Raw genomic sequence first — 27954 nt, forward strand, 5'->3', positions numbered from 1 at the left:
CCAGATACACTAACATATGTGGATCATCTGGAGGGCTTGTTAAAACAGAGTTTCTGCTTCTGCAGGTTTGGGCTAGAGCCCGTGAATCCCACACATGGCTGGTCCAGGAACCACACTTGCAGATCCACTCCATACTGTGTGTGAGTAACTTTCAGTTACTCAAAGAAGCAAACTGATCTAGCTTCTAGGAAGGTTTGCCAAGTCTTTTATCTCCAGCTAAAGCCTGCTCATTCAAAGATCTCCTTATTTGATCATTTCTGCCCTTTCCACAAACATATAATCATAGAACTTACATTCGACTTCAAAACACTGTCTTTGTGTTGGTGTTGTTTTAATTTGTGTGTCTTATTTATTACAACAAGATAATGGTAAAGGAAACTGTTCTGAGCTAACAAGACATAAGGATAGCACCACGATGTAATTGAAGAGTCCTGGTCAAATCCTTTAGTATTAATAAGCCTCAGTTTCCACTGCTGTAACATTCTCAATGTTAAGATTTCTCAGTGCTTGACAACTATGAAATTCGAATCAACTGGTATGGTGGTGGTACCAATCATACAGGAATAACAACATAATACAGAGTTAGCAAATCCAGGAAAGTAGCAACAAAAAATCAGTTGCAAAAGAAGACATTTTTCCTAACTATAAGAAAAAGAAAATATCGACATGTAATTGACATGACTAAAAATAGCAACTAACTGGGGCGCCTGGGTGGCTCCCTCGGTGGAGCGCCCGACTTCAGCTCGGGTCATGATCTCGCGGTCTGTGAGTTCGAGCCCCGCATGGGGCTCGGAGCCTGGAGCCTGCTTCGGATTCTGTGTCTCCCCCTCTTTCTGCTCCTCCCCCAGTCACACTCTGTCTCCCTCTCAAAAATAAATAAATGTTTAAAACGAACTAGCAATGAACAGAAACAGAAATACATGTAAGAATTTAATTTATGGTAAAGTATACACTCTGTATCAGTGGGGATAGGATGAGCTATCATATTTCCAAAAACATAAGAAATTATTGCAATACAACTACCTACAATATGAAAAAAATACATTTAGATCTCTATCTTACACTATATATCAAAATCAATTCTAGATAAAGATCTACATTTTTTAAACACTATAAACACGTTAACAGAAAAAATAGAAGCCTATTTAGCATTATGAATTTGGAAGTGGAGAAGCCTCTCCTTATAGAGCATGATGAAAAGCTCAGTTGCTATAACAGAAAAGCTTTATATACGTTCATAAAATATTTAGGGCCGAAGACAGAATAATAAATACATCAAAAGGATAGAAAGCTTAGAAGAAAATCTTAACATAAAATCAGGCACAAGATTTCTATTTGTTTTTTGTTTGTTTAAATTTTTAATGTTTATTTGAGAGAGAGAGAGAGAGAGAGAGAGAGAGAGAGACAGAATATGGGTCGGGGAGGGGCAGAGAGAGAGGGAGACACAGAATCCCAAGCAGGCTCCAGGCTCCGGGCTGTCAGCACAGAGCCCAATGTGGGGCTCGAACTCACGAACTGTGAGATCGTGACCTGAGCCGAAGTCGGACACTTGACCAACTGAGCCACCCAGGTGCCCGGTTTCTATTTGTTATAGAAGGGAAACTCTACCAGTCACTAAAAGGAAACTAAATACAACAGAAAAATAGGGAATTCACAGAATAAGAAATTTGATATATAATACACAAAAAGATAATCACCTACCCTAAAAGTTAAAAAAAAGAACAGCAAAAAAACAACAGTGAGATATTACTTTTGCCAATAAGATTAAAGAGATTTTTTAAATGAGACATATTCGATGTTAAGCACGGTTGTGAGGAAAACAGGCACTTTTAAATACCACCGGTGGGAATGATCTGGAGGGGAACTGAACCATATCCTGTAAAATCTCTTTGACCCAGCAGTTCCAATTACAGAGTATGCAGAAGATGATCATATAATATGATTACTGTTATAGTTAAAAATTCAAGAGAAATATTAATGTTAATAGGGCAAACTGAAACTATGAAACACTGTGCAGTTTTTTGGTTTTGTTTTTAAGAAGGCAGTCTCACATGTAATAACATGGAAAGATATTCAAGATACACTTTCACTCGGAAAAAAGCAACACAATACTTAAGTATATCATAAAAATACAACATGGGTGTATAGAAAAGATCATTCCAAATGGTATATGCCAAACAATACCTAGTATATTCTTCTTTGGGGAAACTGAAAGAAAATTTCAGAAACTTCTAGCATTTTACTTTGTACTGTTCCATACTATTGGAACTTTTACAATAAGGATGTATAAGCTGCATATATTTAAAACAAAAACAAATCAGCAAAGGTAAGGAAGTGTCGGTTCTTCCCTTGCCTCCACCATTATCTAGTTATGACCTTGGCCAAGTCGATAAATCACTCTAGATCTCAATTTCCTCACTGTAAGATGGTGTAATAAAGGAGTTCTAAATTAACTTCTAACTCTGAAATTCAAGACAGGATTCTGTCAAGACATAAAGTTTATAATTAAAAGCAATGTGTCTGAAAGATTATTTAATTATTATTCCCTTTCCATCTATTCTATAGATAGAATCTTCTATAGATAGAATAATCTATTCTATAGATAGAATCTATTCTATTTATATCTATCTATTCTATCTAATCTATCCTATAGATAGAATAATCTTTCTAAAACACATACTTCTCCATTTAATAATCTTAAATGGCTTCTCAGTGCTGTCTACTGTGACCTACCAGGCCCTGCATGAACTGCCCTCTGTGCCTCATCTCATTTTCCCTTCGTGCCTCCAAAATCCAGTCACTCCTGACCAACCACCATTTCAAATACACCATTCTCTCATACCTAACCATGGCTCCCTTTATCTGGAAAGCAGCCCTCTCTAATTGGACTCCTATTCATTTCTGAAATTCCAACTTAGATCCACGTTTCCTAGAAGCATTCTCCAATGTTTTCCCACCACTCAATCACCTCAGGAACACTTCCCTCTGGCACCAGGAATTCTACTATGACAGGTGGTATTACACTGTATTGTGCATCTGTCAAAGTCTCCAACTACACCACAGGCTCCAAGAGGGCCAATTACCAAACTCATCAACATATCCCCAAGGCCTAGTACTGTATCTCGCACATAGTATATACTCGATAAACGTTTGCTGAGGAATGAATTTTCCTGGTTGAGTACTTGGTTAAAAAACTAATTCTGCCCTGAAACTAAACCTATTTATAAGAGATGTTGTAATTCATTTTGAGACTCACTGAAGTAGTTCTCAAAAACATCAATGAGATAGAATAATTGTTAATACTAAAAGGGTACAGATGATGTTGCCTTGAAGAGTGTATTTGAATCTAGTAAGTGTGCATGAATGCTTGAATAATTTAAATCACAATTATAAATGAAAAAGTAAATAAAAATAAGAATTAAGTTTGAAAAGAAAAAAAAAGAAAAGGTAAACTAGGGACTAAATTTTACTGAATAAGGTTAATAGGAAGATAACACGATTAAAGAAAACTCAAGATCCACAATTACTACTCTTCCTCAGAGCAATCTATGTAAAACTTGTGAAATTGTATACACTATTCAAGACTGTATGAGCCTAGACATTCTGAGTCTACTTAGAATTTCACCTGGTTTGGACCTTGATCAATGCTATTATTAAATAAACTGTGTCCCCTTCACTTGGAAAGCAGAAGCCATTAGAAGAAAAGAAAATGCTAAAATAAAATGACTACAATCTTATCTATATTCGAATAATACTTTGAACATAAATATTACAATAATGAACAAGGTTAAGCATATTGAGACATTTGACCAAGATGCCTCTTTCAGAATTATTTAAAAGGTAGTCTGAACTTCTAAGAAAGAAAATAGCACAAAATGTTGCCAAGCTTTCTATTGAGAATGGTCAGGAGGAAGAAAAAGAGAACAAAACTACATGGAATTTTTCAACCTAAACACATTAAAATGGGTTTAAAAAAAATCATACTTTATAAAATATAATAAATTCATGCTCAGAGTCATTCAGGATGGTCTGGTTGCCACTCCACATGGCCTGGGTGTATACTCTTAATGTCAGTTTATTGACATGATCAGATGCCACGCTGGAGGTCAGGATGGAAAGGCACAAGCAAACTAACACTGTGGGAACAGCAACTGGAACAAGGCAGGAATGACAGCAGCTAGAGCTCTCTCTATAGATAACAAGTAAGTGAGCACCAAATGAAAGCCACATCAATGTGCAAAGAACAATCAGAGGCTTCAGCCTTTCTCAGTTCTGAGACCTAATCAGTGACAAGAGTACAAGGAAATTTCCACAAAAGAAACATTTTCCATTGTGAGGAGTATTTTTAGCAGCTTATTCACTAAAAAACGTTGTTATTCTGTTAGCAAGATGGAAACTAAATGTTACCTACCTTTAAAGAATAACACTTAAAGCTTAAGACTGATCTCATTATTAGCAGAACTTATTTTACTCACCTCTGAATAACAGGGTTAAGAGAGAAGACTGTTGTGAGAGGGCCACACGCATGACCGGGTCAGCACAAAGAACCTTCCTCAAAAGCGTGAGGCACGGCTGGATCAAGCACTCTACAACCTGGCCAGGAGGGAATAAACACAGTTATTTTATTATCAACAATTCTAAGGTGAGGTAAAATAAACTATAATCTTACTCTAAATTTTATGCTTTTTCATCAAAATTGTGTCAAACATAAATGCAAATAAATATTAAGAATTATTTTCCGGGGTGCCTGCGTGGTTCAGTCACTTAAGTGTCTGACTTCAGCTCAGGTCATGATCTCCTGGTTCGTGAGTTCGAGCCCCACATCGGGCTCCATGCTGACAAAACGGAGCCTGCTTGGGATCCTCTCTCTCTCCACCTCTCTCTGTGCCCTTCCCCCACTCATGCTCGCCCTCTCAAAATAATAAACTATAAAAAATTTTTTTGATAATTATTTTCCACTGAAAATAAGCTTTGCATATACTTCTGCTTACATATCTTTAAAAAAGTTAAGATTAGTTTTCCTTTATAGAGATCCCACTCTTAGAAATAAAAACCTAAACAAGGTACTTGGTATTAATCAGGATTTAATTTTCAAGTACTTATCCAAATTCAGATGAATTTAGCTTCAGATCTGATTAATAAAAATACCACTCTGTAAAAATATGTATAGATACATATCAGTCTTACCTCACCATCCTGACATACACATTCATTTAAATATTCAATTATCTTGTCGATTAAGCATAACTTTTTCACCACAGCATGCATTTTAATATCTGTAAACCCCAAAAAAAGAAGTTACTAAGAGTTAAAAATTATTTTCTCAAGTTTTAAAAATACAGAACAGATATCCAAAACTCAAACTGTTAAAAATAGTTACATATGGTGTTGAATTTTAGAGAATGAAACTTTAAACTTCTACTGTATATACACCTGAACTATTTGAAAACTTTTAAGGAACAAGTACATCCTACTTACTTTTACAATGTAGAAATCAAAAACTGTTACAAAAATAAGTTCAGACCCTAAAAACTACTAGAATTTTCAGTATATAAATGAATCCTTTTATTTGTACATGACAAATTATTTTCTTCATATTGTTTCACTGACAATCCTTCTGTTTTCCAAATCCATCACCTCAAAATGTTTAGAATTATCCACAAGTGATGTTAATAGCTTGCAACATGGTCATTTTCTATTAATTAACACTCAGATTTCAGGGGCGCCTGGTGGACTCAGTCAGGCAACTCTTGATCTTGGGAGTCCTGAGTTTGAGCCCCACACTGGGTGCTGAGATGACTTAAAAAAATAAAAGTAAATAAATACAAACTCAGACTTCTAATCTCAAACTGCCAATAGCAAATATAAAGGGTAAGGGATTGTTACATACTATATGTATTTCTGAAAAAGATTAACTCTTTTTTAATAACATACATACTGCGTCTGTGTGTGTGTGTGTGTGTGTGTGTGTGTGTGCGTGCACGTTCACTGCTATGTACTGTTTATGTTCTCCCCAAATTCTTACGTTGAAACCTAATCTCCAGTGAGATATTAGAAACTGGGGCCTTTGGGAGGCAATTAGGTCATGAATGGTGGAGCACTGAAGAATGGCATGAGTGCCCTTGTCAAAGAGGCCTCAGGGAGCTTCCTTGCCTCTGCTCCCTATGAGGACATAGGGAAAAGATGGCTATCTATGGACCAAGAAGGTGGCTGTCACCAGACACTGAATCTGCTGGCACCTTGATCTTGCACTTTCAGCCTCCAGAGCTGTCAGAAATAAATTTCTGTTGTTCATAAGCTACCCAGTCTGGGGTATTCTATTAGAGCAGCCTAAACAGAGTAACACCTGTGCAAACACACACACACACGCACATGCGCGCACACACACACACAAAGAATTATCACTAGCAACAAAAGCTCTACTTGCTTATACGTTAAAGTATTTAACGTCTCTCAAGACAAATCATGTTCTCCTACACTCTCATTGAGAATATACATATATGCAATGAGAAAAACATAAATACTGTACCCATATTGATACTGAACTAGTAGCTGTGACTATAACTACCTTTAGCTGCCACTTAAAAAAAAAAGTTTCCACTACTCACCAATACAGTGTACACCAAAATTATAAGTTTTATTTTTGGAATGTTAACAATACTGAAAGAACACTCTCTACAAGAGATTTTTGATCTTCTTAGCTAAGGCTGTCCACGTTTTCTAGAGCCTTATTTTCTGTAGTCTATATCATTGTTATTAAAGCCACAAATCTGCTGGATATGCTTTTTCAACTTACTCTCTCATCCCAGTTTCCACTAATGTCACGGGAGGAACGTTAAGCACATCCCATGTTGCGAGTCAGAAACAATCTTTTTATGTAAGTGCAAACTTATCATTTGTCTCAAAAATTATCATTTGTCTCAAATGTTAAAGATAATTATATACATCACATACAGGAAAAAATAAAAAACCGGAAGAATGGAAGCCTATGGAATAACACTACAAATAAAGTTAACAGTATATTTTACTAGCTGTTTTTTAAAATAAACCTTTAAAGAAAACACATAGCTACAGTGCACTATTTTTATTTTATCCACCCACAAAGTACTGTTTGATTGATTTCTCTACCCAAGACAGAACAAACTGAAAACATCGTATACTAGGTAAATTGAGAAAGGAACATTTGATTCACTATTAGAATTGTATCAATATCTTAGAAGGAAGACAATTCTATCATATGACATTCTACAGGTTAAATAATGGTACTGTAGACCAGGGATCAGCAAACTGTCTCTGAAAGAACTAGAAAATATGGTAGATGTTGCTGGTCACATATTGTCTTTGTCACATATTCTTTTTGTTTCTTTTTTCTAATAACTCTTTAAAAATGTAAAAACCAGGGTGCCTGGGTAGCTCAGTCAATTGAGCATCCAACTCTTCATTTTGGCTCAGGTCATGACCTCACGGTTTACAGGTTCAAGCCCCACAATGGGCTCTGTGCTAACAGCACAGAGCCTGCTTGGGATTCTCTGTCTCCCTCTCTGCCCCTCCCTGCTCATGCACACACACTCTCACTCTCTCAAAAAAAATTAAATCAGTGAAAACAAAAAAAAGTAAAAACCATTCTTAAGGGCTATGAGAAAAAAAAAAAAAAGACCATAGCCTGCATCTGGCCCCCAAAACTGCAGTTTGCAACCGCTGATACCACTGCACTTAGTTAGCTATTTCAAGTCAACTATCAGCAGTACAGCAATCATTTTCCTTAAAAGACATTACCTTGCATAATCACAGCTAACTGTTCTGCGGCTGACTTTCTCAAGACAAGATCGATATCATCTGAGGTAAAGATTTCATACACCTTTTCAACAGTCTCCAACTGAAAACCAAAAAAAAGAAAAAAAAAAAAGAAAGAATTTGTTTTCATCTACTTCAAATTGTCCAATAAAATTTTATAATTTATACCATAAGAACAAAAGCTTCAAAATCAACTTTACTTAAGTGATATATTCACATGATGTAAATTTGCAGCAATGATGCGCTATGTCAGGGAAAACTTAAGTTCTAAAACAAAGAGCTGTCATGTCAACTAAGCCTCTCTTCCTAAGGTAGATTTTGCCAGGAAGTCATTCACAACCCATTAGCCACCTTAAGAACTTCACAGAAAACATGCAAGCTACGTGACATTTCCCTAGGTAGCAACCTGAGAAGAGTGATCCCAGACATGTGACTGGGGACTTCTGTGTGGCTCCCAAAAGCCACCGGCTAGAAGACCTTGGCCCCCTACCTTTCCTGCCTCTTACACACCCTAACCACATGGCCCTCTAGGGCTTGCTGCCCAGCATTCCAACACAGCCACTCCCAACACTAGTCACTCTGTACCAGGACAGGGTCTGAGGTGGCAAACCCAACAGTGAGTGGGGAGGGGAAAGGACAAAGACGACACTCCATTCACCACCCACTGCTATCTCCTCGCCCTACCAGGGACTCACAAAGACAGTGCTAGAACCCCTACTCCCCACCACCCTCCGTGTCACACACTCAGCCCAGGAGCAACTACCAGTGGTTAGTGCTCAGGGAGTCCCCGGCAGGACCTGGTGCGGGGTCAAGGCAGGTCGAGGCGACAATCCTCCTGCGAGGGCTGTCACCTGGCCCCAGATGCTTAGGTTAGAAGAACACTGTATGTGCTTCCCCATTTAAAAACTCCACTGTATTACCTGGGGCTGTACAATACTACCACAGGCTCTGGGGGGCTAGCCTAAACTTAAATAAAAACTGATAGACTGTATACTTGAAGCCACGAGAGAAGCTATCAAGCACAGGAATGAATCAATGATGATAACGAACAGCTTCCTTCATCTACTGCTGCACTGGTCCCGGACGGCGTGGGTACAGTCTTGGCTAATGATGGGGAGTTGGGCGCTACACCTCTGGAGGTGCAGAAAGAGCCAAAGATTTAGAAAAGAGGTCAACAACAAAATCCCAGAACTACTATGACATTTAAGAAGTCCCTTTGCCACCCGTATTACTTTTTTCCTCTTGCAAGGAAGAGGCTGATAACTTTTGTCACGGGAATGGTCTCCTTTTGGCTTAGAGGCTATTTTGAACGTAAGAAAAAGAAGAATTTCCGATAGTTTTTTACGTCAGTAGCATTTGTTTTTAAGAGTCACCACAGAATTTCTTTCCACTGCGTTAACCTTATATTGTATTTAAATTATTATTCTAATTAATTTGCATTTCCAGCATATATATTAAATGAAAAGGATATAAAGCCAGGCATGTAGTAGGCACTGAAGAAATCCAAGAAATATTTGTTCAACAAACAAATGTATCCAGAAGCCAGATAAAGCAGAAGACAACTTCAAACTACCATGAATAACCACACTTGAAGGTAGCTAGCACCTGTTCTCAGATGCATAAACCAACTGAAGAATGTAACATAAAATATGTGATATACAAATATAGCAAGTAAGCACAAAATGAGAAACTCAAAAGTTATGTTCACCTTAATAATCAGTTCTTTTCTGTCATCCAATTTGAGTTCAATAGGTTTCTTCACGATAAATAAATTAGTAACTCTGGAGAGAAGTCTGGCATCTATTGAAGGGCGCTTTACATGAGCCCCGTCTTCCCTTGTAAGATGGCACGCTAAAAGCTTTAATGCTAGTGAACGGACCCTAAAGAAACAAAGTGTTCCAATCAACATTTTGTAATATACAATGCCTATAAATTTTAAAAGCCTACAATCACAAAGCATTATTGTATATCAACACAATAATTAGCCATGCTTATACTGACATTACTAACAATGGTACTTTACTTTTCTATTAAAACTTTTGGTGTACAACCACAATTATTTTTTCAATTTTATATTTATAAATAAACATCAGAAGTAAGGAATCAATAAAGTTACAGTTACAAATGAAGAGACAGACTCACTGAGACTGTCAACTTCACAGTCCATTATCAACACCATAGTCAACTGCAGTACATTAACCTGCAAATTACAACCCTAACTCCTGATTCCAAGTCCAGTGATCTAGCTCAAAATCAAAAATTATCACAGACTTATGAACAGAGTACAAACTTTAGGTCAAACCTCCAGGAAAGTAATCACATTAATAACTAAAATGTGATGTCTTAACAATATATGAAAACGTTCTTATATTACGGGTTAAACAGATTCTTCTCAAATAAGGAAACGCAGGGGTGCCTGGGTGGCTCAGTCGGTTAAGCGATCAATTCTTGACCTCAGCTCAGGTCACGATCTCATGGTTCGGGTTGTGAGACTGAGCCCCATGTGAAGCTCTGTGCTAGGAGCGTGGAGCCCACTTGAGATTCTCTCTCACCCTCTCTCCCTCTCTCTGCCCCTTCCCTCTCTGTCAAAATAAATAAACTTAAAAAAAAAATAAGAAAATGTAAATATTTGTGATTCCCATCAAAATTCTGTTTTATCTGGAATGGATTAGAATTAAGGTCATTTCAGTGGCCAGGTGGGAGATTTCAAGAAAAGACTAGATATCGCATGCCATTAGACAACAAAATGGAAAAACAAAACACCATCAAGTAGACAAAGGACACTGAGTTGAGAGACAGTGAGACAACCAGGTATCTATCACTACTCTGACAGGTTCCTGAACTATATAAAAACTGGGCAAATTGTAAGCGAGTAATCCAAGTTCCAGGTTCTGGGTTTTAAGTATAGCTTATAAAACAAGAGTTAAGACCTGCGTATTCGGGGAGACCTCCCTCCTGCGGCCAAGGCTGGGTCACCTTGCTGTGTGTGGTCCCGTCACCCTGAAGTTCCTATATCGTAACATTCATCTTGCATCATTACAACTAATAATAAAGTGTAACTGGCAAATGCTCTCCCCCCAGTTGCACATCCAATTCTGTACGGGCAGTGCCGCGCTCACGCCGTGCGCGGTCACGTTCCCACGACCTGCCACAGCTCTTAGGCACACAGGTGACATCAATAAGTACTTGCCAAATCTAACAGAAAGCAGAAACTTACAGTAATATTGTTAATAGATACCATCTCCAGAGTACTAATACCCACTCCAAGATGGCGTGGGAAGTCAGGCAAACCTTCGCCCTATACCATATGCTGTTGGAACAGCTAGCTACCTACACGAAGTTCTTCCTTTGCTTTGCTGCCTTCGCCCCAGGCCAACGCCACCTGTATTAAACTCTGGGGCTGTCAGTTCAGGGACAGGCACAACTCCCAGTGAGAAGGCTGGAGTGGAATGTGGAAAGCATATACGTATGCATCTCCTCTAGTACGAAATTTAGCGTCTTTTTAGGTTTCGCATGTGGCGCCAGAGTCCAGTTATTCCATCTATTTCCTTCAACAAATGGGTTTTGAGCGGATTTATGTCCAAAGTACTCTAGAAAGTTCCGAGGACATAAAGATCCTCTGGTGGACAGGGTTCCGGCCTACGTGGAGTTTAGGGGCTGGTGGGACAGGGTAGAACTGACCGGATGAGAACAAGTATGTAATTCAAAGTGTTTTGAGTTCCGAGTGACCGAGAATTGCCTTACTGGGAGAGCGGTCTGGGCTGGCGGTGGGCTCCGGGGAGGGGATTTCTACGTGCTCGGAATGTCCTGCCCGATCAAGTCAGTCTTTGTTGACCCGGGGACTCCGGGCCTCCGAAGGTGCACGGGAAACAAACTTCCGTTGTGTGAAATCACCAAATCTGGGGGTGTGGCGTACTACAGGAGCCCCTTAAAAAGGCACCCCCAGCCCTGTGGAGGCCGGCCCCTGCGGAGCACAGCTCAACTCGCCCTCTGCCTGCATCACTTAAGTCTACCGAACTTGATGTCTGGGCTGTAAGGTGCTACCGTCTCTTCTCTTGATTTCCCTCCCTGCGTTCTCTGGGCCTGTTAGACGATATCCGCCTACTTCCGGCGTTCTCGGTCTGATCATCTGCCTACAAATAAGCTCCTGCATTATCGGGACGCGAGGTTTGAGTGAAGCAAAATCATCCACCGTCAAAAGGACATCTGGCCCTCCCAGCCTGCCAACCGGCTCTGTAAGCCTTGACCTCTTCTCAGTGAGGGAAAACCTAACCCCTGTTACCTAAACAGCACCAGAAACATCCACGGGGCACTGGCAGAGAGGGCGAGACGACAGTGCATTTTTCTTCTTCTCGTTTGGTTTCAACGGCACGTAACACTACTGGTGGGGAAAAGAACACTTTTCCAGCTTCCCAAAGACCAGGACAAACGCCTGCTCACTCTGGTGTTCGGTCAACCGGGCCGCTACCCTTTGACCGAGGCCTGCTTTTCACAGCGCCCGCCCGCGGAGCCAAGCCGGGTGCCGGTTCCTGAGGAGACACCGCGCGCGCGTCCCCGCGGCTCAGCGGCGGCCCACAGCCCCAGCAACGGCACGTGGCGGCGCCGGCACCCGGAGCGGTCCCACAGCGAAGCCGGCCGCCTCTGCGGACGCTCCGGGAACGCAGCCTCCCTTCCCTTTCCCTTCACCTTCGTTGGTTCTCCCCTGCGTCAGAAGGACGCAACACCGAGCCCCCCCCCCCGCCGTCCCCGCTCTCAGCGCAGGCGCAGCCCGGGAGCACGCGGCTGTACTCACGGCGGCTTCTTCACGAGCAGCAGCCGCAGCAGGGCCCTCAGGTGCGCGGTGCCGGGGAGGGCCCCCTCGTCCGCCTCGGGGCTCGCTCTGCTCAGGAGGAGGACGCACTTTCCCAGAGGCTCTTCCGTGTCCGCGTAGCCCTAACGGATTTCGGAGAAGGGGAAGTGATCGTTTGCTGGACACATGCCGCTCGACTTTTTTAACTTGGAAAGAAGAACTGCGGAGGCCCGTCGAGCAGCCCCCGGACTTCCTTCAGTTCGGCCGAGGACTCACTTGGCAGCACGACGTGAGAAGCTTACATAAAGCTGCGCTTAAAAATAACACTGCGGAACTTCAGGAGAATGGGCCGACTCCCCCGACGCCCGCCATTCCTCTGTTTTCCAAGGCCCTGACTGTGGCACCTCCCGCGGAGGACGCAGACACGAAGGGCCGCCTCTCCGCAAGGGCTGTTCCCAGAATGGCGCTGCCCAGCCACTTTCTCACCCACAGACAGCGGGGTGGCGTGGGGGGGGGGGGAACCCCGGGGTGGGGGGACCCCAATCCCCTCGCTCCTCCCCCTCCATCACCCAGCACGAGTGCCGGAAAAGCCTGTTCCCCAGAACCTGTTAATCGAAGTCCCCGTACGTACAGGGATGGAAGTCACCAGGCAAGTCTCGTTACACACCACGTGCTTCCAAAGCCCCGCGAGCCGTGCCCGAGAGCCTCCACGGAAGGCCGCGTTCCGGGCTTCGGGCGGTGCCACACGCCTGCTCCTCGCTTCTCACCCCCCGCCCCGGCCGGGTACGTGAAGTGCACGCGCGCAAAGGAGCTACCACCGCGCCCTGCTCGCCCCCCCCCCCCCCCCGCCACCCAATCTCCCTCGCCACGTGACAGCTCTGCTGTGTGCACGTGCTTCCGTCAGTCACGCTCGACGCCAGACAAACGGGACGGGAAGTGGGGAACCGCTCCGAGTACCTGCAGCACGGGAATGACAGGACACAGAGACTCAATGAACTTGCTCCAGGTCGCCGCTGTCATCATCAGTCGTCCCTGCAGCAGATACATCAGAATGGCCTTGGCAGCGGCGTTCACCTGCCCGACGAGACGACACGATCAAAGAACCCGACGAAGTGAGGTCTCCCGCCAAGTCACCGCATGTGCCCGTAACTCTGTGTAAAATCTGGGAAGGCGCTCCAATTAACCTCCCTTCCTTCAAATTTCACATTCCGCTGCTTCACCTTACATTCTGGTCTCAACCCGTCTAACTCCCTAACGATAAGGATTTCCTTGTGGTTTTGTGTTTTTTGTTTTTGTTTTTGTTTTACATTTAAGGTATATTTTTCCATTCGATGCAATGTTCCCTCATAATACAACCTGCTTGCCATAACTGCTGTACAGTTCGTAGCCTACATGAAAAACATAAACAGCTTCATCTGAATTCTTTGAGAACAAGTATGTCCTATATTTTGATTCTCACATTTTCCTTAACATTTCTTTTTATGTAAATAACACCGCAACTAAACCCATACATCAAAAGCAAGTTTCTTCTCAGCTTCTCATCACACTATCTACTTATATTACAATATTATCTTCATTTAACTGAGTATAATTATATTTGTCTTTTGCATTTACTCTTAACATGGCCATACCTCATTTTTGGGTTCCTGAATGCCAAATGCAGAGATTTCATACAGAACTTTCGGGTGAAGTAGAAAATGAATTCCATTACAAAGTGAAGACACAGGTTTAGTGACATTATGGACACCTAAACATTCCTGTAAAATAGTTTTAAAAAAATTCAGTGACACTAATTCTCCAAAGGACTCCTCTTTCTTCTGTTGACACTTTTTCACTTCATTGAAACTTTTCTTTTACCTAATAGAGGATGAAAAAAAGTTCTCTTGCCTGAGCTTTTGAGTCTACATGATACGCGTGTTATGTTACTCTCTGCCAACAAGCAGTTTTCATAATGATAAACATAAAAAAATAACATAACAAACTTATCCCAGGGTGTTTATATTTTGCTTACTGAGGTTTGAGGAAGAAAAACAAAATTCAAATGAAAACAGACTTGAAGTTTTGGGGGAAAGGGAGGACAACATATATGCAGGATATTTATCATCAATATATTGATAATACATCACTGAATACAAGTACTGACTGCGTACTGTCTCTCAGACTCATTATCACAAATTCTTTTCTCAATCAGAGCTAGAGAACACTATTTTCTTAGGGACTGCCTAAGATGGCAGAGGGGAAAAAAGCTCCCTGAAATATTAACAGAATTTAAATACAATATAAAAAGGTAAACATAAAATCCACAGTGACTCTCAGAAATGAAATTTTCTTTGCTCTGCAAAATTCTACTTCCTAACCACTACCAATAATTCAGAGGTCAAAAAGTTATACATACACGTACGTACATATACACACACGTATTTATACATATTTTTTCTCTTTAAATTTTAACTTCATGCCAGACAGCAACTGTATATTCTGAGCTTTTGAAAGAGCATAGCCTTGGCTTATGGTTTAAGAAAAGCTCTGTCACTTACTTCCTCAAAACACTTAAACTCTCTGACCTTCAGTTTCTTAATGGGAGTAAGACGTGATCCTTAATGAAACACCCTTCTTCTCTCATCACTAAATACATATCAACTTACCTACACTGGTCTTTATGCCAAACAAAAAAGCACTAGAATCCCATCCAAGACCAATCCTGCCCGTAACCTGCATCCTAGCTGTCCTCCTAACACCTGTTCCTGTACCTGTGTTCCTGCACAGTTCCTGCACCTGTGTCTTCTTCTCCAGCACCTTTACTTCCTCTTCTTCCAGGGTTAGTCCTGTGACTCTGTCACATGCTCTAAGGGTCCCCGGATCTAATATGCCCCTGCTGCTACCAGTCCATCTTCCAGCTCTCCATCGCAACACAGCACAAGTCCTAGGCCTCTATGTGCTCACTCCCAGGTTGTCCTCCACCCACACCAGCAGGACCTCAGGCCCCATCACCCCACAGAAGCCTCCTGTCAACTTCGTGACACTGAACCCAATGCGTTCATCCCTGTTGTCATTTGACTCCGCCCAGGATACCATACTCCCCTCTCCTCTCAGACACTTCTGTATTTCTGTTGCTGGCTCCTGCTGTGCCCACCTTCCATCTGGTTAGACCCTAGATGGCCTCTCCCCAGTCTCTCACCAGATGACCCAACTTGGCCTTGTGGCTTTCAGCACCATCTCTGTGCTGATGACTTGAAATTTTACAGCTAGTCTGGGCTCCACACTCCAGAGACAGTTTGGTGCAAAGCTTAAGAATAGAGTTTAGGAGTCAGACTGTCCGGGTTCAAAGTCCAGTTTTACTACTTCTAGACCTTGGACAAGTTCATAGCATCTCTGTTTTTTCAAGAGAGAATACATACCTTATAGTGTTATGAAGATTAAAGTAGGGAATACATTTATAAAAGTACCTGATATACAGAATAAATGTTAATTGTTATCATTATTATTGCCACCATCATATAACTGGCATTATTATTATTATTATATTCAACCATCTACTTAGCATCTCCACTTACATGTAAAAAGGCATCTCAAATTTAACACATTCAAAATAATTCTATCCAACCCACAATCCAATACTGGGGACAATATGATCAATCCAATTACTAAATCCCAAACCCCAGAACTCCTCCTTGATGCTTTCTATACCCTACTCCCATTACCAGTAGACCAACCAGCTCTACATCCATTATGTATCCTGAATTCATTTTCTTCCCAGCATCTCCACCACATCATCGTATCTCACTGGGGCCACTACAGTGGAATTGGCCTTTTGGCTTCCACTCTTGACCCCTGACAATTGATTCTCCACACAATAGGAAGAGTGATCTTTTTAAAAAAGGTAATCAGATCAAATCAATTTCCTGCATAAAATCATTCATAGCTTCTCACTGCATTTAGAATAAAATTCAAAGCTTTATAATGGTTGGCAAGGCATTTCAAGGAATTATTTAAAATCCATTTCAAATATCTGAACATCAAAGCCAATTCCACTATTCTAAATTTCTGAGTGTAAGAACTATCCCACGCATATGGAGCTCAGCTTCTTGACCTCCTCATCTCAATAACATTACCTGCCCGATATCTCAGAACACTTCAACTTACCTTTCGCTTGTTTTCCTTCTAAAATCACAAATACAGGTTTCTACCTTGCTTAACACTTTGTAACATACTATTTCCCGTGACCTCCAGTGTATAATCCTAACTACTTCCTTCCCTCTGGCCTTTACTTCCTCTGATTCTATGGGCTATCACTTCAGCTACTCAGCTTACTTTCACCAAAGGCCTTCCCTCCCATCCTCAAGGAAAAACCACAATGCTCCATGGATCCAGATGTCCACATTCTCCAAAACCACAAACAGCTAGCCAAAGATAACTATGCAAAGATTTGTTTCACTAACAAGATTATTAAGACAATCAACTGGGCTCTCATTGCAACCCCCAAATCCTTCTATTTGATTATATCAAACTTCTACTCATATCAGTCATTTCAAACACATTGCAAATACCACTTACTCTCAATCTCAAAGAGAATATACAATTCAACTTGCTGCTCCACCTAAGCCCACCTAAGTTCAGTTAGCTATCAATATTCTAGATCCCAATGCCTTCAACTTTCAAAGGCACTAGCTTCTCCTAATTAGCCACTTGTCACCCTCTACCTTTCCCTCTCAACTGGTTCTTTTGATGAGTATTTCAACATATTAAATGAAGATATAACTTCCTAACAAGCCCCTCCAGGCTATGGTATCAACTCTGTCAAATCCATGGAAACAAGGCAGAAGTAATTATAAAACCACTGTCTACAGAATATAAGATTCCCCAAGTATAAACTACCTGCCAAAGATAACCTTACAATCAAAAATCACATCACCGGTTGGCTGAAAACAACAACATAAGAGATTCAATAGCCATAATAAATGAAAGCATTCTATGTAATAGAATGATCTAAATAAGATTATAAAATTAGTACGTTTAAAATTTTCAAAGAAACAAAAGAAGAAAATGAAAGACTATTATGAAAAGAATGAGTTAAAAAAAGAAGCAAAGAGGGGCGCCTAGGTGGTTCAGTTAGTTGAGCCTCCAACTTCAGCTCAGGTCATGATCTCACAGTTCCTGAGTTCAAGCCCCCCATGAGACTCTGTGCTATCAGTGTAAAGGCTGCTTTGGGTCCTCTGTCTCCCTCCTTCTCTGCCCCTCACCTGCTTGTACTGTATCTCTCAAAAATAAACATTAAAAAAATATTTTTAAAAAAGTATAGTAATGAAAAATGGAATAAGCAAAATCTAAAACTTGATGAATAAATTAAAAGCAACAATGATGAGTTAAAGATGGATGTTATTTATAAAAAAGAAAAACAAGGGCACTTGCTTGGTGGCTCACTCAGTTAAGCATCCAAACCTTGGACTCTTGATTTTGGCTTCTGTTATGATCTCTCGGTTCATAGGATCAAGCCCTGTGTCCGGCTTCACACACTGAGCATGGAGCCTGCCTGGGATTTCCTCTTCCTCTCTCTCTGCCCCTCGCCCACACGCACATGCATGCTCTCTCTCTCTCAAAATAAATAAACTTTAAAAAATACATATATATTTTAAAAAAGAAAAAACAGAAAAATAACAACTGTTGGGGACCGTGCAGAGAAACTGGAAGCATTATGCACTACCGGTAGGGATGTAAAATGGTGCAGCCACAATGGAAAACAGCATGGCAGGTCCTCAAAAAATTAAAAATAGAACTACCATATGATCCAGTAATTCTGCTTCTGGATATACACTCAAAAGAAATAAAAGCAGGGACTCAAACAGATATCTGTATGCCCATGTTCAAAGAAGCACTGTTCACAATAGCCAAAAGAGGGAAACAACCCAAATCTTCTTGAACAGAGGGTGGCACGTCAACAAATGTGGTATTTACATGCAAGAGTATTATACAGCCTTTAAAAAGGAATGCAATTCTGATATATGCTGTAACATAAATGAACCTTGAAGACATCATGCTAAGTTCAAAAAAAAAAAAAAAAAAAAACAGACACAAAAAGGCAAACACTGATTCCACTTATATGAGGTACCTAGTGCAGGCTCATTCAGACAGAAAGCAGAATGTTGGCTACCAGGGGCCGGGGGGAGGGAGAGTGGGGAGTTATTGTTTAATGGGTACAGACTTTCAATTTGGGAAGTTAAGTTTTGGAGATGGGTAATGATGACAGTTGCACAACAATGTGAATGTACTTGATGACACTTAACTGTACACTTATAAATGATTAAATGGTAAATTTTGTGTCATGTATATTTTACTACAAATTTTAAAAAGCAAATTAGACATGGGTGAGGAAAGAATTAGCATCCTGAATGACTGCACTGAGGAATCCCAGCCAACCAAATCAAAACAAGACACAGAAAATGGGAAAGAGGACTTAAAAGACACAAAGAGTAAAATGAGGTCTACCTAGATCTAATGAGAGTTCTACTTGGAGAGAACAGTAAGGATAAGGAAACAGCAGTGATTAAGAATTATCCAGAAATGAAGGTAGATATGAGTCTTTTGGCTAAAGAGTGATAAACAAGATAAATAAAAAATGTACACAAAGACACACTGTAATGAAACTGTAGAACACCGGAGACAAGGAAAAGATCTTAAAAACAAGTAAACAACAAAAAAAGAAAATTATAATTTAACTGATAGCAGACTTCTCAACAATGATAGAAGCCAAACAAAGCACTATTGGCAAAGTGCTACGGAAAAACAGCAATAGACCTAAATAGTTCTCTATCCACCTAAACTATCACTCAGGAATAAGGTAAAATCAAGGCATTTTCAAACACATGTACTAACAGTTACAGACCTTCAATGAAAATACTGAAAAAAATATTTCAGTAAAAAGTAGACTGAACCTAAATATGTATCAATAAAAAGTGTTTTCAATCTAAAGAGCAGTTAAGAAGAATGAATTGGTAAGATCTGAGTCCTACCATTAAATGAAAGCCATAAGGCAGCAAAAACATATGTACACTATGAAATTATATATTTTTTCAAGCAGAAAAAACAGTTGCATACATTATTTATAAAGACATACATACATAGTACAAATATATATATGGACAAACACCAATTATGTAAGAGTGGTTGTCTTAGTGGATGAAAGAAGAGGAAAAAGGAAAGAAGCTTCAGTTATAACTAATATTTTTATTTCTCTGAATAAAAGAGGGTTAGAAGCAAAACTGGCAAAATGTAAACATTTGTTTTATCCAGTTAGTATTTACAAGAATGATGAATATAAGAGTACATTTTCAAGAGTACACAGTAACATGTATCTTTCAGTACTATGTACAACGTTCTTTGCAATATTGAAATAGTTAATATTTTATGTACTACTCTATGCTGAAATATTTTATAACTTAAAAATGAAAGTATTTTCTTCAAAAGAAAAATAGTACTATAGCTAACACTAAAACATTTAAGCCAAATAACCTAAATTTTTTCCTAAGCATAGAAATCACTTTTGAACACATGACAGAAATCATTTTCTTACAATACTCCCAACATTAACACAACATAAATGTATTTTTAATTAATTTATTTACTGTTTAATTTACATCCAAGTTAGGTAGCATATAGTGCAACGAGTTCAGGAGTAAATTCCTTAATGCCCCTTACCCATTTAGCCCATCCTCCCTCCCACAACCTCTCCAGCAACCCTCTGTTTCTTTTCTATATTTAAGAATCTCTTATGTTTTGTCCCACTTTGTTTTCATATTATTTTTGCTTCCCTTTCCTTATGTACATCTGTTTAGTATCTTAAATTCCTCATATGAGTGAAGTCATATGATACTTATCTTTCTCTAATTTTGCTTAGCATAATACCCTCCAGTTCCATCCACATAGTTGCAAATGGCAAGATTTCATTCTTTTTGATTGACAATACTCCATTGTACATATATACCACATCTTCTTTATCCATTCATCCATTGATGGACATTTGGGCTCTTTCCATACTTTGGCTATTGTCAACAGTGCTGCTATAAACATTGGGGTGCATGTGCCCTTTCAAACAGCACACCTGTATCCCTTGTGTAACTACCTAGTAGTGCAATTGCTGGGTCGTAGGGTAGTTCTATTTTTAATATTTTGAAGAACCTCTACTGTTTTCCAGAGAGGTTGCACCAGTTTGCATTCCCACCAGCAGTGCAAAAGAGATCCTTTTTCTCTGCATCCTCACCAATATGTTGTTGCCTGAGTGGTTAATTTCAGCCATTCTGATGGCTGTAGGATGGTATCTAATGGTGGTTTTGATTCATATTTCCCTGATGATGAGTGATGTTGAGCATCTTTTCATATGTCTATTAGCCATCTGGATTTCTTCTTTGGAAAAGTGTCTATATATGCTTTTGCCCATTTCTTCACTGGATTGTTTTTTGGGTGTTGAGTTTAATAAGTTCTTTATAGATTTTGGATACTAACCCTTTATCTGATATATCATTTGCAAATTCCATTCCATTGGTTGCCTTCTAGTTTTGCTGATTGTTTCCTTCGCTGTGCTTTTAAACTTGACAAGGTCCCAATATTTCATTTTTGCTCTTATTTCCCTTGCCTCCAGAGACATGTTAAGAAGTTGCTGCGGCCAAGGTCAAAGGGGTCAAAGTAGCTTGTTTTCTCCTCCAGGATTTTGTTGGTTTCCTTACATTTAAGTCTTTCATCCATTTTGACTTTATTTTTGTGTATGGTATCAGAAAGTGGTCCAAGTTCATTCTGCATGTCGCTGTCCAGTTTTCCCGACACCATTTGCTGAGGAGACCATCTTTTTTCCATTGGATATTCTTTCCTGCTTTGTCAAAGATTAGTTGGTCATACATTTGTGGGTCCATTTCTGGGTTCTCTATTCTGTTCCATTGATCTGTTTTTGTGCCATTATCATACCGTCTTGATGATTACATCTTTGAAGTCTGGAATTGTGATGCCTACAGCTTTGGTTTTCTTTTTCAGGAATGCTTTGGCTATTTGGGGTCTCTTCTGGTTCCAGACAAATTTTAGGATTGTTTGTTCTAGCTCTGTGAAGAATGCTGGTGTTATTTTAATAGGGATTGCACTGAATATGTAGATTGCTTTGGGTAGTATCGACATTTTAACAATATTTGTTCTTCCAATCCAGGAGCATGGAATATTTTTCCACTTTTGTGTGTGTGTCTTCTTCAATTTCTTTCATAAGCTTTCTAGAGTTTCAGTATATAGATTTTTCACCTCTTTGGCTTGGTTTATTCCTAGGTATTTTATGGGTTTTGGTACAATTATAAATGGGATCAATTCCTTGATTTCTCTTTGTGCTGCTTCATTATTGGTGTATAGAAATGCAACCAATTTCTATGCATTGATTTTATATCCTGCGACTTTGCTGAATTCATGTTATCAGTTCTAGCAGTTTTTTAGTGAAGTCTTTGGGTTTTCCACACAGAGTATCAGGTCATCTGCAGAGCTAAAGTTGGACTTTCTCCTTGCCAATATGGATGCCTTTTATTTCTTTGTGTTATCTGATTGCTGAAGCTAGGGCTTCCAGCCCTATTCACCACCACTTGAATAACAGTGGTGAGAGGGAACATCTTTGTCATGTTCCCGACCTTAAGGGGAAAGCTCTCGGTTTTTCTCCATTGAGGATGATATTAGTGGTAGGTCTTTTGTAAATGGCCTTTATGATTTTGAGGTACAATCTTTCTGTCCCTACTTTCTTGAGGGTTTTTATCAAGAAAGGATGCTGTATTTTATCAAATGCTTTTTCTACACAGAGTTATTTAGTTTTTTAATTCATTTTTGACAGAAAAGAGAGAGAAAAAGAGAGTGGGGGAGGGGCAGAGAGAGAGGGAGAAAGATTGAGAATCCCAAGAACGCTCCACACTGTCAGTGTGGAGTACGGTGTGGGGCTCAAAGTCAAAAACTGTAAGATCATGACTGGAGCCAAAATCAAGAGTTGGAGGATTAAGCGGCTGAGCCACCCAGGCGTCCCTAATTTTAGAGTTTTGGCTTTTTTTTAATGTTTATTTATTTTTCAGAGAGACACAGAGTGCAAACAGAGGAGGAGCAGAGACAGAGGGAGACACAGAATCTGAAGCTGCCTCCAGGCTCTGAGCTGTCAGCACAGAGCCCGGCGCTGGGCTCAAACTCACAAATTGCGAGACCATGATCTGAGCTGAAGCCAGATGTTTAACCAACTGAGCCATCCAGGCACCTCCCTAATTTTAGATTTTTAGTAAGAGAACCCAATGGCGCCAGCTGGCTCAGCAGATAGAGCATGCGACTCTTGATATCAGGGTTATAAGTTCAAGCCTCACATTGGGCATGGAGCCTACTTTAAAAGAAAAATAAAATGCTATTTAAAAAAGGGAAAGAAAGAAAGAAAGAAAGAAAGAAAGAAAGAAAGAAAGAAAACCCACTATTTGCTCTCCCCACCAAAAACAAAACAAAACAAAACCCAAAAAACCCACCTTAATAATTTCCAAACAGCAGTTGTAAGTTTCAACTTTCACTTGCAGTAATGGGTGAGATAACATTCGAAGAAACACCTTCTGACTTTCTCCTTGAAGTAATGGACTGGCCTGTGCAGATTTCCAGCTGGTAAAAAGGTAAAACATCCAAGACATCTAAGGTAAGCGAGTTACTAAAGAGATTGAAAAGAATATTGGAAAGGGTTTCTTCCTACTCCAGTTCCTCCAAGTGGGATCTTATTTAACTAACCCAATATTAATATCTATCCAAGCACTTGTTTCAAGGCAGAAAATATTCTCTTAAAAAGTACCCAAGGGGTGCCTGGGTGGCTCAATTGGTTAAGCGTCCGACTTCAGCTCAGGTTGTGATCTCACGGTTCGTGAGTTCAAGCCCCACATCAGGCCCTGTGCTGACACCTCAGAGTCTGCTTCAGATGGTGTCTCCCTCTCTCTACTCCTCCTCTGCTCATGTTCTATCTTTCTCTCTCTCAAAAATAAATATCAAAAAATATTTTTTTTAAAGTACCCATACAAGTCTTTAAAAACCCATATTTGGAATGTAAACTGATACAGCCATTATGGAAAACAGTACAGTGTTTCCTCAAAATTAAAAATAGAACTACTATATGATCCATCAATCCCACTTCTCATTATGAATCCAAAGGAAATGAAATCAGTATCGCAAAGAAATATCTGTTCTCCCATGCTCATCCTAGTATTACTCATAACAGCCAATACAGTCGACCTCTGAACAACACAAGGGTTAGGGGCACCAACCTCTATGCAGTTAAAAATCCATGTATAACTTCTGACTCCCCAAAAACTTAACTACTAATAGCTTACTGTTGACCAGAAACCTTCCCAATAATTTTAACAGCCAATAATACATATTTTGTACGTTATATGCATTATACATTGTACTCTTATAATAAAGTAAGCTAGAGGAAAAAAGTTTGAACAATCATAAGGGAAAAGACATTTACAGTAGTATACACATATTTATTGAAAAAAATCTGGGGCGCCTGGGTGGCTCAGTCGGTTGAGCGTCCGACTTCGGCTCAGGTCATGATCTCACAGCTTGTGAGTCCGAGCCCCACGTCGGGCTCTGTGCTCACAGCTCGGAGCCTGGAGTCTGCTTCAGATTCTGTGTCTCCCTCTCTCTCTGCCCCTTCCTCACTCATGCTCTGTCTCTCTCTCTCTCTCTCTCTCTCTCTCAAGAATAAATAAAACATTTAAAAAAAAAAAGAAAAAAAAATCTGCATTACCCTCGCAGTTCAAACCTGTATCGTTCAAGGGTAACCATATATGGAAACAACTCAAGTGTCCATTAATGGATACACAAGTAAAGAAAATGTGGTGTATATATACAATGGAACATTATTCAACCTTAAAAAAAAAAAAGGAAATCCTATCATTTGTGACAACACAGATGAAGCAGGAGTCCATTAGGCTAAGTAACTTAAGCCAGGTACAGAAAAGACAAATACACGGCATAATCTCATTTACATGTGTAATCTAAAGAAGTCAAACTCATAGAAGCAGAGAGTAGAATGGTGGTGACCAGGGACTGAGGAATAGGAGAAATAGGGAGATGTTGTTCAAAAGGTACAAAGTTTCAGTTATTCAGAATGAATACATTCTGGAGATCTAATGTACTCTATGAGGACTAGAGTTAATAATACTGTATTGTATCCTTGATACTTGTTAAGAAAACAGATCTTAAATGTTCTTACCACACACACACACACACACACACACACATACACACACAAACATAGTGACTATGTGAGGTAATAAATAAATAAATAAATCCCATACTTAATCAATATTTATCATCATGGAATTTACTCCTTCCAAAAGCAATGAAGACCCTAAATTCTAAATAGGAATCTGCTCCAATGTCTTCAAAATAAACAGTGCATGACGCATTCTAAAAATCCATATAGGAAAACAGTAGGAAGCAATGAAACTTACATTTAAAAACCCTCATTTTAAGTTATTAATCAAAACTTTAGAGACAAATAAACAAATATGCTTGAATACTTGGTTTGGATGGACACCAAAACAAATGTATAAAAATCCAGGGATAATTCATTTTGATTATAGGCATGGTATTTTTAAAGTTTACCCTATAAAATAGTTAACTGCCCTAATGCAGCTATACATATACAGTTCAGAGGTCAAACATACGTAAAAACAATTTTAATTAAAAAACAGTAAAAATTAAGGCCAGTTCTGTTTTCATTGTTCCTAAGTGCACACATACACAATATATCCTATAATAATATAATCATATCAAGAAAGCGAGTATTACATCTTTGAACACATGCAGATGATTTCCTTTATTAGGGGGAAATGCTGATGATAGGAAAAGCTTCGCAAGGCTTGGTCTGCCAGCTCCACTAATTCTAAGAGATTCTTCTCTCCCTAAAAAAAACAGCAGAAGGGAACAGTAAATGTCAAGTTCATGTACAGTAGAATTCTCAACAGCTAACTAAGCAACTTCAAGAAATTAGATCATTCAAAGACCCTAAGACTGTTCACATTTACTTAAGTCCACTTTCCTAACAAGCAAACTAAAAATGTCAGCTTAGGGGGGAAAATTCCTAGCTAAATGCCACAAGAGACTATTTTTCACTTCCAAGTAGGCTTAAAGTTACAATCGAGTGGCCACGTTCTTTGACAGTTTGTAGCCCTATCTCCCTACTAACTGTAGACTCAAAGCAGGACTTGTGTATTTTATGATCCACTTCCCCTTCTACATGTTGACCACTTCTACAAACATAAAGGACAACCAACACATCATGATTAACTGACCATGCAGAATATCACGGAAATAATTTGACAATCTGAACTTCTATCACGGAAGAAACAAGAAGCCAGCAGCAGTGAGATATGGCAAAACAAAAGGAAAAAATAACAGGTAAATAAAGGAAAATTAGAACTAAGAGGCTGAGATAACTTCCACTGTAGGAAACAAAAGGAATAAAAAATTTATTTCCTAATTTTTTAGATCTTCAGGACCCACTTTGGTACTTCCAAACAGTAAACAACTATTATAGTCAGTGTCTATTTTAAGACTCATAAACCCCTTTACTGACAACATACTAAATATCCTAAAAGTATCTCTAAAAGGGATAAATAACAATACATAATCTTTGCCATAACACTGCACCTAAAGTCATTCTACCTTACAATCTACCTCGTTATTGTATTTAATAAAAAATCAGGCTCTTTGTGTATGTAATAAGTCTATGAAATATTAAAGGAAAAATATGCCTACAGAAAGCACTAAAATGGCCCTTATAGTTGTTTATGTCAATTGTCACTGTTCACACACAGTAAGTCACTTCAAAAAGGAACTCTCTATTCAATATTAAGACATTGATAATAATTACTGCCTTTTCAAAAACCAATGGGTCTCATCAATACACACCAATCATTATTCTAAAGTCTTTATTTTACCTTTACACAAATCATATACTTACCTTGATCTGAAAAATGAACGCTCAATAATAATGTATCTCACCTCCAATATTCAATTGTTATGTGTCCATCAGTTTGAAAGTATAGGTTATGTTTTCTAAATATTTTATCAAAAGAATATTTAATTAAAAGACATTAACAGAACTTTTTACCTCCTTCCCAACATCAGACAGGAAGTTACAGGTACATTCGATTGAATAAACAGCCTCCGCAGTTCGTTTATAAATACTGTAGTTTTCAGAATTCAGCTGTTCCAAATATGCCACAACAGCTTCGTGAATATTTGGATATTCCAAAGAAATAGGCATGTCCAAAGAAACTAAAAATAATGCTGCTGACAAAGGCTCTGGTAAAAAGTGGCTTGCCTTAATGAATAAAAAAACAAAAGTTAAAAATCGTTTTAGAAAAATATGGTAGACTATGATTTTAATATAGCTAGCTCAACTTTTTATTTATATCATTGTCTATCACAAAGTCTATGCTTCTCCAAAGAAAATTCTATTCCTTAACACACCATTCACTTCTATGTCTTGTTCAATGTAATTTTTCTCTGCTCAAAACAACTCAAGTCCAAATTTCAACTCTTTCCAAAAGCCTGGCACACAGGATAGTTCCTCCTTCCCCAAACCAACAACCAGAGTCACTCTCCCCACCCCCCAGGCCGTGAACCTTGTTTATATCTCTGCTACTAAACTGAAGGCAGGAGGCTTTCTGATCTAAGTATTTCATGCTGTGCACATAAATCTGCAGAATAATGCAATAAAGTCCTGAAAACAAGAGCACTTCTCCACTGAAGCTGAACACATAACCCAGGGCTTATTAACTACATATTGAATTGAATAACACTAAATCAAACACAACTATAGATTGATTTGAACAGAAATTGATTTTTTGTTTAGTTCATATTTCAGAGGGGAAAGGAGAAATTCAACAATAATTACATAGTTCTAAAACACTCAGAGAGGAGTGACCCTTAATTAGTATAAAATTAACATGCCCAAATGAAATATTATACATTTTGTAACCTTAAAACAATTGATTTAAAATTGAAAGAACTGTTTCTTTGGGTTCTGTTTTTTAATGATTCTAGTTTGGTGATAGGATTCTATGAATGAAGGAAACAAAAAGGATTCAAAATTCAATGTTTGGAGAAAATCTTTTGGCATAGCCTATTACTTTGGCTGAAATGCTGTCTTTATTAAAGGGCAGGCTTGGTCACCATTTATTTCATGCATATCCTATTTTAAGAATAATTATTAACTGCCTGAAAATCTAACATAAAGGGCTAAATCAGCTAAATGATGCTTCTAAAATCAAATAAAGTTGCCAAATAAATGTCAGAAACTATAGGAATCAAATTTTTAGTTCTATGTAATC

At 39.2% G+C, this 27954-nt stretch overlaps 1 protein-coding gene across 6 annotated transcripts in view; it reads right to left on the reverse strand.

Moving 5' to 3' along the window:
- Positions 1-27954, reverse strand: part of RTTN (rotatin) — a 161401-nt gene that overhangs the window by 101596 nt on the left and 31851 nt on the right. For 5 of the 6 annotated variants that reach the window (XM_060614068.3, XM_060614067.3, XM_060614069.3 and 2 more), the window contains 10 exons: positions 26730-26942; positions 25406-25518; positions 23092-23218; positions 14215-14340; positions 13541-13657; positions 12587-12726; positions 9503-9674; positions 7777-7876; positions 5188-5276; positions 4476-4593 (listed from right to left, as the gene is read on the reverse strand). In XM_060614068.3, coding sequence (XP_060470051.3) covers positions 4476-4593; positions 5188-5276; positions 7777-7876; positions 9503-9674; positions 12587-12726; positions 13541-13657; positions 14215-14340; positions 23092-23218; positions 25406-25518; positions 26730-26942 — 1315 coding nt within the window. Of the gene's footprint in view, positions 1-4475; positions 4594-5187; positions 5277-7776; positions 7877-9502; positions 9675-12076; positions 12279-12586; positions 12727-13540; positions 13658-14214; positions 14341-23091; positions 23219-25405; positions 25519-26729; positions 26943-27954 lie in introns of those variants that run through there. The other variant, XM_060614071.3, reaches the window with a different exon arrangement.

Source organism: Panthera onca, chromosome D3 (genome assembly GCF_046562875.1).
Source record: "Panthera onca isolate mPanOnc1 chromosome D3, mPanOnc1 haplotype 2, whole genome shotgun sequence".
In the NCBI taxonomy this organism is placed as follows: domain Eukaryota; kingdom Metazoa; phylum Chordata; class Mammalia; order Carnivora; family Felidae; genus Panthera; species Panthera onca.